A 15900-nucleotide genomic window follows, 5' to 3' on the forward strand; every position below is an offset into this window, starting at 1 on the left:
CTGAATCATAGCCCCCCCCCCCAAAAAAAAAAACCAACAGAAAAAGACCCGAATCACGGAAAATTACTGACAAGAGTGAATAATGTCATGTTCCAATAAAAAGAACTCCTAAACAAGAGCCCTTTGAGCTCTTCAGAACACCAACAGTCTGTGATCACTGATCTCCCCGGGCTGGGATGCCTCCCAGGTAGATTTCTCAAGATTCACCACTGACAGACATTAACAAAGAGAAGCCTTCTTTAGGTCAGACACTGTTGAAAGGGAGGTTGAGCAACAGCTCAATACTGGAGGAAATGTTTATCAAACAAGCAGCTGAGTTTAGAAACATTCTGGAATCTAACTAAGCCATTGTATTTGATTATAGTAAATTCTGTTGAACAATTGTGTTAAATTGTTTGATGATTAAGTGCTGATTGAGTGCTGCTAAGAATCATAGTCTACTCTTAAAACTTACCATAAAATTATTAACAAAAAATAAATTGCTGCTAAATCAGACTTGTGTAAAAATCAGTTCCTGACAATAGGATTTGTAGTAATTTCAGACTAATAACCACTTCCATAAGTAAAAGAATAGCATTTGGTCTCAAACAAGAATATTACATATAGACATAAATATACACATTAACAACTAAGCAAATTGGTATGCAGCATACTTACCTTGCATTGTCCAGTACCATAACAAAAAAAGAAACCCAAATACTAATTCTAACTCTTTTATTAAGTCTGAAATATGAAAGCCCACAAGTTTGAAGTGGACAAATAAAGCAAACAAAGCTTCATTTCCTTTTAGCCCTACAGGAACCAAATGAAGATCTGCTACTTTTCATGAGATTCAGGATGCCTTAACCACGCTATAGATAAGATTATGGATAAAAAGTATTTCCATACTAATTAAACTAGCTTATTGTAAGCATGTAATGCAACATTTAGAGCACCAGAGAAAGCAAAAAAATAAGGAATGATTGGGCTACATACTTAAAAAAAGAGCACCTTGAATTATCTATTTTAACTATAGTTGTCTTAATGTTTTGGTTCTTTTTTCTTTGAACTCAAAATTCCATAGGCACATAGTGAGGCACATATGTGAATTTCTTTTAGAATGGATTTTTCTGCTAACTCCCTTTTCTCAGTAATACAGTCATGCATCAACCTGAAACAATCACGTAGTGAAGCCCAGAAATGAAAATTCTGTCACTGAACTGTTTACACTTAAATATAACAACACAAAACTATTAGGTGAGTAATTAAGACCTGTCTCAGCAGTCAATGAGCAACATACAAGACAAAAATACTCTGTAGAGCAGAGAAATTCAGAATTTAATTTTAATTTGGAATTTAATAAACAGTTTACATGGGTAGGTAGTGATAGGAAAGGGGAAATGGCTTTAAACTGAAAGCAAGGGTATTTAGATTAGATGCCAGGGTGAAATTTTTTACTGAGAGTGTGCTGATGTGCTGGAACAGGCTGCCCAGAGAAGTTGTGGATGTTCTATAATATGAAGGTGTTGAAGGCCAGCTTACATAGGGTCCTGGGCAACCTCGTCTAGTGCCTCATTTAGTAGTTGAGAAGCCTGTTTGAGGAAGGAATTTGGAACTAGATGATCCGAGTTCCCTTCCAATCAAAACCATTTCATGATCCTATGATAAGTGTTAGCTTATTATATAAGATACAAGAGAACACAGTTGCTTCTAATAGGGCAGATTTCTAGTCAACTAGACTTATAGCTGGTAGAAAGAGCAAGCAATTTCAGAACAAAGTTTATCCTCTTTGCTTTAGACACTTAGGACAGAATTAATGCAGGTTAGAAAACTTCATTTTCACAATTAACTTAGGTGAGCAGTTTTTTGCTACTAGTACCTGTGTGTCCTCAGAAAAAGCAAGCCAATTAACAAATATGTCTATACTCTTCTTGTGTTCACTTTCCGTACCATGACAAGAAAGCTGGTTGACATCCCTCGCTTGTAATACATAGCTTTAATGTATTTAACCCCTAGAATAAAGGTCAGTTTCATACAGTGAACTCCTTTTTTTTTTTTTTTTTTTTTTTTTTTGTCTTTTTATGCATGATTAAATGGTAATTAAGTTTTAATGAAAAGCATTAGACTGATTACAATTAACATAATCACTCTTGTCAGTTCATGTCCTCATGCTCTGCATGCTGAGCTGAGTGGGCAAGACAAAGGCACTTTTAATAACATTCAAATGTTTTGTGAGCTTTTTCCATTTATATTTTTTCATTAAAAACATATATAACTACATATACAGTCAACATAAGTAATTCATAGGTAACTATCTTCTGATCTATTTCATACTATACTTTCATTGAACATTTTTTTAAGGCAGATGCTATAATAGCATTCTCAATTGTATAGAATGAAAGTAATTGGCATGCATGCAGCACTGTGAAAGAATTTCCCCGCTGATGACTAGCAATCCAATGCTTTGTTTTTAAGCTGCTTGTTTGATTTGATACTCTCATATGTATATCCTTCATATGATGCTGTAACTGGATGTTGATTGACATCCCAATTGCATAATCCAATACAGATTTTGCATGCATTAGAATTCCAGATTCTTGAAGGTTTTCCAAGGCTATGGAATTATTAATTTGAAGATAACTTTTTGATTGGTAATTTATGTTTAAATACAATACGCCCATTAATAAAAGTGTCACCTGAAATTCCATCACACAGTAACAAAGAGACTTGAAACTCAAGCAGTTACCACCACCACAGAACTTGTAATTAAACATCTACATCATATCTGAAATCACCAGAAAAAAAAAAAAAAAAAAAAAAAAAAAAAAAAAAAAAAAAAAATAGTTAAGTAACAGTTTAAGTAACTCTCTGCATAATGTTAGGAACTACTACTGCAGTTGATTTTCAACATTCTTTGCAGTTTTGTGATAAGCAGACAATTGAACACATGATGAATACTAAAGCATGCAAAGATCCTCACATATTCATAGATTAATCAGTTTGAATCCTTTACATATCAAGACTTCAGTGGTCTGCTTACGGCCTCAAGGAGAGTAAATAAATTAAGATCTCATTTTTAGATGAAATATTTTAACACTTACATTATATATTCTTTAAACCCTACTTTTTATTCCTTACAATAAAAAAAAAAAAAAAAAAAAAAGTAGAACGTTTGACTTGCCAAGCATTCTACTACCCCAAGAAGGGTGAATGAAACTTTAATATCATTTTCCCTTTACTTGAGATGAGACATTCAGTTCTTCATCACTAATCTCAGTTAATTTCAGTAAGATATACGCTGCAATTGCTAGAAAAATCACTGAGTACATCCATCAGGTATACTAAGATGGCAAACTCAGTTCTTTACCCTTAAATGCTCGAACCATCTCAGATTCAGTGGAAGTATTACTGAAGGTCAAAGAATTTGATTTGGCAACATGTCAGAACAAAGTATAAATATTTTCCTTCTTTCAAAATGCATACATAAAATTATACCTTTTTCTTTTTGTATAAAATAACATAAATGTCTGCTAATACGTATTAAAAAAAATAATAATAATAATCACATTTAAGTTCCACAACTGTGGAAAACAAGGAATTGCTTGAAGAAGTTACATCTTACATATGGTAAAAAAATACAAACAATTCACCCTAGTATTACTTTCTGCATAAGGATGTAGAATTAAAATATATTTTTTTTTTTCCAAACACCAAGGAAGCTGTAAAATGAGAAAAAAAAAAAAATAAAAAAAAAAATCAAGTATATAGGGATAATACATACAAATGTTGTAAATAATTATTGATACTGAGATGCAAAAGTATTTACATACTTGAAAATTGGATGGAGAAGCCTGATTTGCTGATGAAGAAGTCACTGTCAAACTGTAATGTCAATGAGTTGAATGTGCTGTGAATATCCTCTGGAAGGGCTGAGCCGCTCCATTCTTTAAGCAATATGCTGCTCTCAATGGGCCCATCCCATACCTTCAAGATGTCATGAGCAACTTCAGTGTCAAAAACAATAAAATGCAGACTGCAAAGAAAAAGTAAAAGCCCTGTACATTACTCATTAAATGCAATTACATAAAACTCAAAGCAATCATTTCCAATTTTTTCTTGGTTTAGAGATGCTGTTTATGTTTCAAGACTGAAGAAGTCCTGGTTATTCTAAAATATTTTGTCCATTTTCCCTGCTGTGCAAGCTGATTGAGAAAGATTTTCAAGAATGCTATGGTACTTGGCAGAATCTCTGTATTGACTTCAAGTTCTGACTGTGTATTTTTATATTGAAGCAATTAAATAGCTAAACATCAAAAACAGTTTTTGTTTGTTTCAGACAGTTGAATGTTGATATTTCTTCATTGCATTTGTTGTCAATTGGAAATTATTAATTTGTCATTTAAATGTAAATGGCATATAAAAATTGCCTGTGATAGGCTGAATTAATTATATGGCTTAATGAAATGGGTTTATTAAAAATCAGAAAAACACCTTCCAGTAGATAACTTCTTGTTTACTTCTAACGTTTTTTTGACTTAATTTTAAAAACAAGTTATTTTCATTTAGAAGATCAGTGCAAAGTATTGTCCATATAAAATGAATAATGAAACACCTTACTCTTTGTGAGTTTTCTGCATGAAATAAAACACAATTAATATTGTGAAGAAAATTATCTCAGTTGTATATCATTAATTATGTTAGTCTCAAAAATTGTTTTTAATTACAACAATTACTATTATATTGATTAGGTGTTAAAAAGTTTGTACATTTTTGCATTCACAGCAACTTCCTGTTAGTAGTGGAAAGAATAACTTATTAAACAGAATTTGACATCACAGTTTTTGTGGCCCTCCTCTGAACATGCTCCAGCTTGGCCCACATCTCTCCTGTACTGAGAACTCCATATCAGTACTCCAGGTGAGATATCATCAGCAGAGTAGAGGGCTATGATCACCTCCCTTGACCTGCTGACCACACTCCTTTTGATACAGCCCAGGATACGGTTGGCTTTCTGGCCTGTGAGGGCACATTGCTGATGCAAGTCCAGCCTCTACCCACAAGTACCCCCAGAGTCCTTTTTTGGTAGGGTAGTGCTCAATTCTTTCATTCCCTAACTTGTACTGATAGTGGGCATTGCTGTGATACAGATAGAAGACCCTGTATTATATCTTCCCTCCTGCCTAAGTCCTTGAATCTTTCCATTCTCCTTCCATAAACTATTATGGAAATGAAACTGTTTTAACTGTTTTCTTGGTACATTCATGCAGTTTTTACCTTTTACCTTTATTGTGCACGTTAGTCACAGTCGTGTTTTCGACTGATTATGGAAAAAATGTTATATATACTTCACAATGTTATATATCTTAATAATGATATTATGGAGTAGAGCAGGAATAGGAAATGAAAACCCTGCAGAGTTGTTTAAAAAGCACTACAGAGCTCCTATTCTCTGATACTCTTGTTAGTTGTAAAAACCTCATCAAATATCACGAGAATTCCTAACATAACCAACAAGGACCAAGAAGCCTGATATCCAAGAATTCCTGGCAGAGACTCAGGCACTTTAGGATTGCTTGAGGTAATTTACTTGTAAGAAAGCCTTGAATAATTATATTCTATTCACAACAAATTATTGCATTGAATATGACAGTAAGATTAAACAAACAAACAAACAAAAAACCAACAAATGTGACATTACAATGTCTTATGGGAAGAATTTTGAAACCACAGCTGACACTTTAGCTTGTTTACTGTTACAAAAAGCCATAACAGCTCTGATACACCAATGATTTATAACCCATACTTTTCAAAGGAATTCACAGTTAAGAATTAGATGCCTAGGTATTCCCAGTACAGTTCAGATGCTGAGATTCCCTGGAGGAATGATACTCTTGAAATGCCAGAATAACATGGACTAATTTGATTAATGTAAAAAGGAGTTAACAAACAAACAAACAAACAAAAACTGTAAAAGAGCATGAAAATGTATGGCATAAAGTATAATTTATAAAATACTGAAATAAATAATACTGAAAATTAAGCATATACCTTATTGTCTTTCCTGGATCTGCTTCGACTACCCAGGTACAATGAAGATTATTGTCATATGGTGCTGGGTAACCTGGGGACAAAATGCGCCCCGATGTAGCAGCATGAATTCGACCACCACATTCAGCTGCAAAATAAATAAGGATTGCATTGGTATTACTATTTGAAGATCACAGCATTTTGCACTTTTTTTTTTTTTTTTTTTTTTTTTTTCCCCTTTCCACATTTCTATGTCTTCTAAAATGTAACAGGTAATAACAACTCTAAAGTAGTATTATAGGGCACATAATAGACTGGGACATGTACACAAGTTAAAAATACACATATAATGATTTTATTCCTCCTCAGTTGCAAAGCAATAAATCACACTTTTGCAATTAAGATGTTTTACAAGGAAAGGTACTAAAAAATGAAGATTACAAAATCACAATTTTAATATCAGTAAAACAGCAGAAAACATAACAGTTGAAGGTCTAAGAAATGTCTCACCAAATATGTTTGTCTTTCCTAAGTAACACTGAATGCTGAAATACAGATTTCACAGTTTCACTTTGTAATTAAAATCATTTTTTCCTTGTACTAACATGAAATTGCTTTCAGCTTAATGGCTTCATGTTACTTCTCCTTACCTTTAGGTTTAATTATATCATAAAGGAGTTAGGTATTGCCTCATAATTTACTTAGATATTTGCAAATTTAAATGCCATATTCCCAGCAAGTAAGAGAATAAAACATAAAGCTATGATTTGTGAGTATAAAGCATCTGGTTTTAAACATTTTTATTTTCACAACTATCTTAAATTTGTGGAGAGACTTATTGCAGTGCAAAATATCCAGAATGAAATAATGTTACATTGCTTGTTTAGGAGCATTGTGTCATTGTGCGGCCACTATAAAGCTGTGCACTAATGAAACAGGAACACTCTGTAACAGTAAGGTACTTTTGAAAGAAAAATAATTAGCATCTCCCCTGTTAAGTAATACCTCTGAAGTCCTATCTTATTTACCCTAAACAGAGCAGATTCACAAGTAGTGGCACTAAAAAACACTACAAGGCAGAACAACTCAAGCATGACTATCACAATGTAGAGAAATAGACAATGAAACAAATATTACACTGGGACCAAATAAATTGTCAGCAACAACTCTTAACAAATAGAAAGTCCAATACATGCCACTGAGCCACTGCTGACAACCAAATTGTTACAGGGCAGAAAAATAAACCTAGAGGAAATGGTGAGTGATTTACTTACCTACCCTGCTGTTTCGGTCACTCACAACACAGCATATTTTGAAGAGCACCACAGCAGAAAGCTACTCTAAAACTTTTTTTTTTTTTTTTTTTTTTTTTTTTTTTTTTTTTTCAAATATAACTATTCTGTAAGGTTTCAAGTAGTTTTAATTATATGACCTCAGAAAGTAATATTTGCCATGACAGCAATTGGCAAGTAAAGGAAGGAATGATACACTTCTTTACCAAACAACTTATTTGGAAGATAAATAAGTGAAATCAGAATTATTTAAACTCTATAGTTTAACTGGAAAAAAAAAAAAAAACAAAATAACAACAAAAACCCAACCAACACTTAGAAGCAAATGAAAAACACATTTTCTACAGCAAATCTGATGAGAAAGGCATTCTAGAAAGATCCACTTTTAGAAGATGTTTGGAGAGAATGGTCAGTACTTAATGGCCATCCATGTAGGTAGAAAGCTACATATTCAAGAAATGAAAGGGTTTTTTTTGTGAATTACTCCATAGCATTTGCAAAAAAAAATGCTAAAAAAAATAAAAATCTAGGAATACAAGGTACAAAGTAGAGGTATAAAGAAAAAAAAAAAAAAAAAAAAAAAGACAAAAAAAAAGATCACAAGAGCAAAGGTAGAAATTTCCTAGACTCAACTGGTCCTGCCTTCCCTGTCTTCTTTTCCTAAGCCAGCAAGCCAGCTTGCAATACACAATTTGTTGTTTTGCTTGGACATGTCATACGATTGAGATTTCAACATCCCAAATTTAGATCAGAAGACAAATTGTCAATCTAAGGAAGGAAATTGGGTAGACTTATGAATTTATTTGCTTCATAAATTTGAAACTGATTCAACTTCTTAGTTATTGGTAAAAATAAACACAAAAATAGACTCCAGAAAACGAACTTAGGGATTTTATTTAAATTAAATGGGGAGATAGACAATGGTAGGGCAAGTTAAGAGTCCTCTCTTAAAAAGGGCAAACACTGATGAAAAGAATGCTACTCAATTAAAAAGCTTGAGAACTTGAATGCATAAGAAGCCTTCGATGTCTTTTGATTCAAACCTGAAAGTTATTTTGAACTGTACAGTATATGTCATTATCATATAAAATATAGAAAGTTATTTGTTGTTTTTGTTTGTTTTTTTTTTTTTTTTCCTGAAACACCAGAGATATCTTTCACTACAACAAACCATATTACCTATGCATGTAGGCAGAGGTTTGTCCCAGACTCTCCTGTCTCCACTTAAGCAAGTCATAATGCCACTGCCATGCATTGTATAGCCAGGATTACAGCTGTATAAAATGACGGTGTCTATGAAATGTCCTTCATCTTGGATCTTGTAGCCATAATTTGGTATGCCGGGATCTTCACACTTGACTAGGTCAAAACCTGCAAACAGAAGCGGGAAAGGAAAAAGAAGAAAAAAAGAACACACAAATATAAAATACCAAATAAAATATAATTCCAGTTAATTGCTTTCTAGTCTTGATTCAAATTATTCTCTCATGATTGGGTTAGATTACATAAATCCAGATCAACCAAAGATAAATTACATGTAATTTGAAGAAAATAGAAACCGAGAAACCAAGAATTATTCATGTCATTGATTATGACATTTTTTTTCCTTGAAGAAATTTTATGATTTGCACAGTCCCAAAAGAGATTAGTAAGAAATTATTTTATATCACTTCTTTATTACAATTTTTTTTATTTTTATTTTTATTCAGAGGAAAGGGATCAGTATCAATTCTTTACTTGGTAGAGAGTGAGAATTTCACTTCCTTATCTAACCTCTACAGCAACATCAGCAGACCATAGTGGAAACTTAGGAAGCAAATGCAAAGATAGGTTTATTTATTCAAGACAGAACAGCTTTAGCTTTTCCTCTTCTGCAAATAAATAACTAACACTCTATTTTTTTTTATTTTTTTTTTCTTGACTATCAGTCCCCTTTTTGAGCTAATAACTTGAGGAAGGATCAGTCTTCTCTGTCCTTCTTTGCATGAACAGATTTACTTTGGGTATCTGTAAGTATTTACAAACTTCTATTGTATCTTCTCTGTATAGTAGAGATAAGATTTAAAGATGTTCTGAACTGACGTCCAGCTTTTGGAGCTTTTTATGAAGAGTAGTTCCAAACTCATCTTTCTCAACTATTGACAGGTTAGTGCATTTTTGTCTTGTCCCCAGCCTGCCTCTACAAATGATTTCTCATCTGTGGTCTGTATTTTACTAAACAGTTGCTGTTATAGCTCATTATGGAGTTCTTAATCAGGCAACTGATATTCCCTGCTGTTTGTTGTTGTGGCCCATTCCTTTACTAATAAGGATGTATCAGACATCTTTCTGATAAATAACACATCAATACATAATCCTTTAAATTTTACTTCTTAATCTGCAAATACTGTCTTTGGATGAAATGAAAAAGTACTGTAAAAACTCAAAGCATACTTGTAAAATGTGGAGTATAATAAATGCAAATAGGGCACTAAAAAAAAAAAAAAAAAAAAAAAAAGAATTACAAAAGAATTATAAAAAAGACAGAATTACAGAATTGTAGGGGTTGGAAGGGACCTCCAGATATCACTGAGTCCAACCCCCCTGCCAAAGTAGGTTTCCTACACCACATCACACAGGTAGGCTTCCAGGTGGGTGGTCTTGAATATCTCCAGAGAAGGAGACCCCACAACACCCCTGGGCAGCCTGTTCCAGTGCTCTGTCACCCTCACCATAAAGAAGTCCTTGCACACATTCGTGCGGAACTTCCTATGCTCCAGTTTCTGACCGTTTCCCTTTGTCCTGTCTCCATACACTGCTGAAAAGAGTCTGGCCTCGCCACTTTGCCCCTCACAACTTAGATACTTATAGACCTGGATTACATCCCTCTCAGTGTTCTCTTCTCAAGGCTAAACAATTCTTAAAACAAAATCTGTTTTCCTCTAGGGCATGCAAATCCTATAGAAGTGAACATAGTTCACAGGCCTGTATCTTTTATATTAAAGTCTGGAACTAATTTTGCACCTTTCTTTAATATGCAGGAGTCTGCTGTGAGGTAAAACATACTGCTCAGTGATCCAGAGTGGCTACTCACATTCCTAAAGACCATATCTGTATATATTCCAGGATCCCTCCACTGACTCAGTACAGTGAGCTCCAAGGCTTATTTTGCAGATGTTCTGCTTCTATTATATCCTGAACAGGACTGGGGAACCATGAAATTGCCATAGATAAGTTGCTTCTTAGAAAACAGATGTTTGAATAAGAACAGAGATCAACTTTATGTGATCTCAGAAAGGCTACTGTTGACACACAGAACTTGGTAAAACCCTTCAGGACTGCAGAAAGTCAAAGGAGAAGATGTACATAGGGGTAATGTTTCTTACAGTTAGCAGCTCAGAGGTACTTCTGAGTAGATTGTGTGAATAGTATCATGGGAATATACATCTGGCACAACAAAAATAAATGAATTTTAAGAGCTCTAGCCAATGCTATGAAGAGAAAGTGCTAGGAAATAACATTAAATTGTCTTTACAGTCAATATAAACACCCAGGTAGATATCTGCTATCTCACAAATGTATTGTCTTGAATCTGGCAACCTGAAAATACACGTGAAAATTAAGAAGTTACATGGTATTTACAAATGGGACTCTGTCATACTAGAGCAGATAGGAATAAATCTCATTATAGGTAAACACTGCAATATGAACTTCTGCAAAATGAACACATTATAAATGAGATATTTGGTTTAAAAAAAAAAAAAAAACTTAAGAAAGAGGAAAATAGTCTTCCTTGGGTATACCATTTTCTTAGCATTACTGTTTGAAGACTGTAAAATACTGTTTATGCTTTTCAAGACAAACATCAGTTCAAGACATTTCATAGATTTCATAGCTGAAGTAACCTTTTCCTTCCCAGTTCTGAGAAAAATAATTAAATCAGTAAGTAAGAGTAGAATTATAAGATTTACCAGGCAGAGCAGAAAACAAAAGGGAAAGTGAATGGTTTCTGCTTATTGTACAACTGACTGTAATCCAAAGGGAAGCCACCAGATTTTATATAAAGAACTATGATTCCATTTCTGTACCATAGTTCCTGTTAATAATACAAGAAGATTTGAAGTAAGATACCTCATTTTGAAGGATTCACAAGCAGCTTATGAAAGCTGATGAAAGACAATAAGCTGAAGGTAAAGGGTACTTAGAGATTCGTAGAACAGAATCATTCAGTGGAGTCAGTGGATTCAGTGGAGTTTCAACAAAGTTTATGTTTATATGTACTGGAAACAAGCTACTTATTAATTACATTCAAACTGTGGGGTAAGTGCACTATGCAAATGTACAAACACATGTGTCATCTTTTTTAGCTACTTACTTGTATAAGTGAGCTGAAATCCTTGGTCAGTATCAGATCCATTGGTATTAAACTCTATCCACAGGTGGTTAGAGGTGCTATTAAGGATAACTCCCATCATTTCATTCTTGGTGAAGGCTCCCAGAGAACGAGAAGAACTGTCTTTTCCATCATACACCTTGTAGAAACAAAATAATAGTATGAAACTGGACATTTGAGTATGTGAATCTGCATATCTGAAAAACTGTATACACTTCCAAAGTTAGCTATACACTGCAAAATTCTTGTGGAGATATATTCCACTCTAAAAATAATATTTCTTGTTTATAACCTTCAGTAAAATAAAAAAAAAATTGTCACCCTTCCAGATGTTTTCAAACTTTTTTCTTCTACAGTTTTGTGAGTTCATCTTGAAGAAAACATGTTACTCTATCTTCCAAGGCTTCATAACTTCAGATTCCATTTTCATGATCATGAACAAAGTCTAATAGAAGTATAATTTTAGGAATCACCCTTGAAGTAAAGCTGAAAGAGGCAAATTCCATTCTACTCTGTTCTTTCCCCTCTGATATCAAGAAGCAGAAATGATGTGTTTAAGACAATATATCACTTTTCCTTCAGACACTGAATCACCATAATTTTTGATTTACCCTAGATTTTAACAAATTCTGGTCTTCAAAGGAATTTGTGAGTCTGTTTCCAAACTGTAGAGGTGTTTTATTTACTATTATATTTTACCTAAAAGTGTCAGTGGAAAACAAAATTAGTAACATTAAACTGTCATCTTTCAAATTCTAAATTGAGTGTTCACAAATACAGGACAAATATGAAGGACAAGAATTTGCTAGCAGGTAAAAAAACTACTTTTGATTATTGTGAAATCTTGAAAGATATGAAGTCCCAAGTAGTCTTCTGTTGTTTTAGTTTGTTTGTCTGTTTTGATGTTTTTTGTTTTTGTTTAAAATATATACACACATATATAAATCTTCTTGAATTAACAGAAACACTTTTTTTTTCTTTTTTTTTTTTTTTTTTTAAAAAAAAAAAAAAAAAAAAAAAAAAAAAGGAAAACATAAAGTGTGTTTCACACTTCCCACATTCATCATGTGGACATTTTAACAAAAGTAATGAATGCAATCCTCCGGTTTCTAATCTGAAGAGAAAGACAATTCACCCTCAATGCCCACTTCCTTTAGTAACCACACTAACCCAGTGCAAAAACTGCAACAAGTATCTCAAGCTCTTGGTCTTCTTCTCTTCGTTCTCACACCTTGTGGTATAACGAGCATTTATCCTCATTCCAGCCAGAAGAAGGTGGTGACTGATTTAGCAGCATAAATTCCCACATCTGAGCTACAGAAAACATTTTCCTATTTGAATGTACAATTCCATGTATGAACAAAATTTAGAAATGCATCTTTTGAGAGGATGGACCATTGAAACAACATTTACAGATGATTACCAATATTCAGAAGCAGAGCTACTTTCCCAGGAAAAAAACATTATACCATCAATAAGTCAATGTTTTTAAAGTAGCAAATTCATAATATATGCTGCTATTAACAATAACAAAAAATTACATACACTAACATTTTTTAAGATAAAACAAAAAAAAAGTTTCATAAATATACATAAATAAGAACTTACTCTTAAAGAAGATTTTGTACAATAATACATTGTACTATTCATTCCTAGAACAGAACGTCTTTATAACTCAGGCAAAAATTGTCCTATATTAGGGCACACAGATAAGCCATTGCCATTCACAGCTGTGCTACTAGTATCAAAATAATGCCTCCAAACTTCTACTGTTGTCCAGGGCCAGAATTACAGAATTCTTTCACTGCCTGATTATGCTTTATCAGAGATGGAAATCTACTATATGGAAAAGAAGCCCAATACATTCACTCCAAGATTTCTGATCACCATTCTCATCATACATTCAAAAAATACAGATATATTTTACTTGGTTTCATAGATTCATGTATTAGTTTGAATGAATAGATGGACTTCTAATTGACACTAACAGTAAGTTCTCATTAAAAGAAATAAATAGTGCTTACATAAACAGGACTTTTATTCATCTTTAAAAGAAAAATAAGTTAATAACTACAATCATTGTTTGATGACTTGCTCTAGTGATTTCCTATGTTACTGACTTTGCAGATGCTCTTGCTACCTAATGATAAGCAAGTCAAATCATATTCTCTGTCAAGATTAATCAAGATACAAATGAAAATACCAATTTATGAAACAAAAATGAGATATGAGAAGTCGCATGAAAGTGACTGCTGTTAACATTACAGACATAATGTGGTACATTTCTGGTCTGGTGAGACCAGTGGTCAAAAAATATATGCATCAAATCTCAACCACCCACAGAAATAATTAATTTGATAATAATTTATTCAAATTGTCCCTGGAAAAGGTTTACTCCAAGCCAGACAAATTATCCCAAACAATTCTTGGCCATGGTTTGTCAACTAGTATGAATCAAGGACTATATCCAGCAGGTGTCTTGTGTGCAACCTCTGTGCTCAGGTGTTTGAAGGGCATCTGCCATTTTTGATTGCCTCTTGAGCCAGGAACACATTACCACACTTTTATTAACATTGTTACTGTAGTTCATATACCTTACTCACGTAGGATAACCTATATCAAATATAATTCCCACACTCTAATTGCCAAGTACTCTTTTTTTACCCTGTAATGAAGCAAAAAGGAAGATATTTGGCAAAGAGCTGAAAGACATGAAATTATATTATGAACAAATTCACAGTGAGATAGAAATCCTACCATAAGAAATCAGTTTAAAGAATTAAGAATTTCAAGAGGCTGATAAACAAAGAGACCAGGAGGCTCAGGTGTCAGCAAGTAAGAAAGGGTAAGCTTTAAAATAATCAGCTGATCTAAATACTGTTTAATTATAAACTTCAAAATTGTTCCTACGTCTTTACTTGAGCTCTGATGTTTATCCCCCTAAATCAAATTCAAACTTTTCTACATTTATAGAAAGCTTTGCCCGTGACTTACAGTCATTAACTTTGCAGTATATTCTCCTTGAAATCACTCATCTTTACCCCTTCTCATGCATGCAATCTTCCTGATGTCAGAAACACTTTGCAAATTATTTTTTATTCCCTGTGTACTACTTAACCTCAATATTCAGGTGACTTTTAGATTTCGTACTTGTGCCAACAGCAAACCCAGTCAAACATATGCAGTTCAAGCTAGTTTTATGTTTTAAAAGCAAGTAAAGAGTGCCAGAGTACAGGCACAACCTGGATGTCCACACAATATTTATGGTTAAGACATCCTTGGCAAACAGTTAATGCAGACCTACTGACACCCTCACAAATCTTTTCTGAGGTTAGAGAAGAGATGCAGGGGCCAGGGACTGTTTCCAAGAGGAGGTTTAAGTGAGCCACCTTGTTTTGTAAGAGTTTAATTTAATGGATGTATTCAGACTGCAGAACTTGGCCTTGGGGACAGTAGAGAATGATCACAGCATTGTTTAGTGCACTAAGATAAATGTATCCATTCAAGGAATCTTTATTTCTCCTAAATATTTGTGAGCAGCTGAGAAAGAAATGCTTGCAGCTGCTAGGGTGAAAGCACACAGGGAAGAGGACAATGCTTACTGTTATTTGTGAAGAAAATTCTCACCATAATAGTGCTAATGTGTGTGCATCTGCTGCCAGGATGTAAAAACACCTGAAGGAAAACTAAATGCTGACTGGATTTTCCTAAACCGTAGTTTCACACACTGATAGTTGAAGTATCTACAACTAAACTTTGATATTTTCCTGAACTTGCTTTGACTGCTAGACCACTTTGACCACTCTTATTGTAAAAATCTTCTTCCTTACATCCAATCTCGCCCCAGTTAGTTTGAAATCATTTCCCCTTGTTCTATCGAAACTGACCTTTCTCTTCTCCAGGCTGAACAGACAGCTCTCTTAGGCTGTTCTCGCATGGGAAGTGTTCCATGCCTGGGAACATTTTAGTGGCCTTCCCTTGGATGTGCTCCAGGAGGACCTCTCTCCTGCACGGAGATGCATGCACTTCCTTACAAAGCACTAAGTAAAATTTCAGGATTTATTGTTGCAGAATAGGTACATAGTATCAAGTGATTTAAATTGCTACCTGAATTCAAAGACATTTCCATAACAGATGATGAAGAGCATAGACAGCAAAATGCAATCTTACTTTACCCAACAGCTGTGAATACCAGGGGAACATAAGGGAATGGATCTCAAATATTAATTA

At 33.7% G+C, this 15900-nt stretch overlaps 1 protein-coding gene across 3 annotated transcripts in view; it reads right to left on the reverse strand.

Moving 5' to 3' along the window:
- Nucleotides 1–15900, reverse strand: part of CSMD1 (CUB and Sushi multiple domains 1) — a 935567-nt gene that overhangs the window by 154451 nt on the left and 765216 nt on the right. For all 3 annotated transcript variants that reach the window (XM_072330835.1, XM_072330834.1, XM_072330833.1), the window contains 4 exons: nucleotides 11653–11809; nucleotides 8478–8669; nucleotides 6028–6154; nucleotides 3810–4012 (listed from right to left, as the gene is read on the reverse strand). In XM_072330835.1, coding sequence (XP_072186936.1) covers nucleotides 3810–4012; nucleotides 6028–6154; nucleotides 8478–8669; nucleotides 11653–11809 — 679 coding nt within the window. The remainder of the gene's footprint in view (nucleotides 1–3809; nucleotides 4013–6027; nucleotides 6155–8477; nucleotides 8670–11652; nucleotides 11810–15900) is intronic.

This window comes from Excalfactoria chinensis, chromosome 3 (genome assembly GCF_039878825.1).
Source record: "Excalfactoria chinensis isolate bCotChi1 chromosome 3, bCotChi1.hap2, whole genome shotgun sequence".
Taxonomy (NCBI): domain Eukaryota; kingdom Metazoa; phylum Chordata; class Aves; order Galliformes; family Phasianidae; genus Excalfactoria; species Excalfactoria chinensis.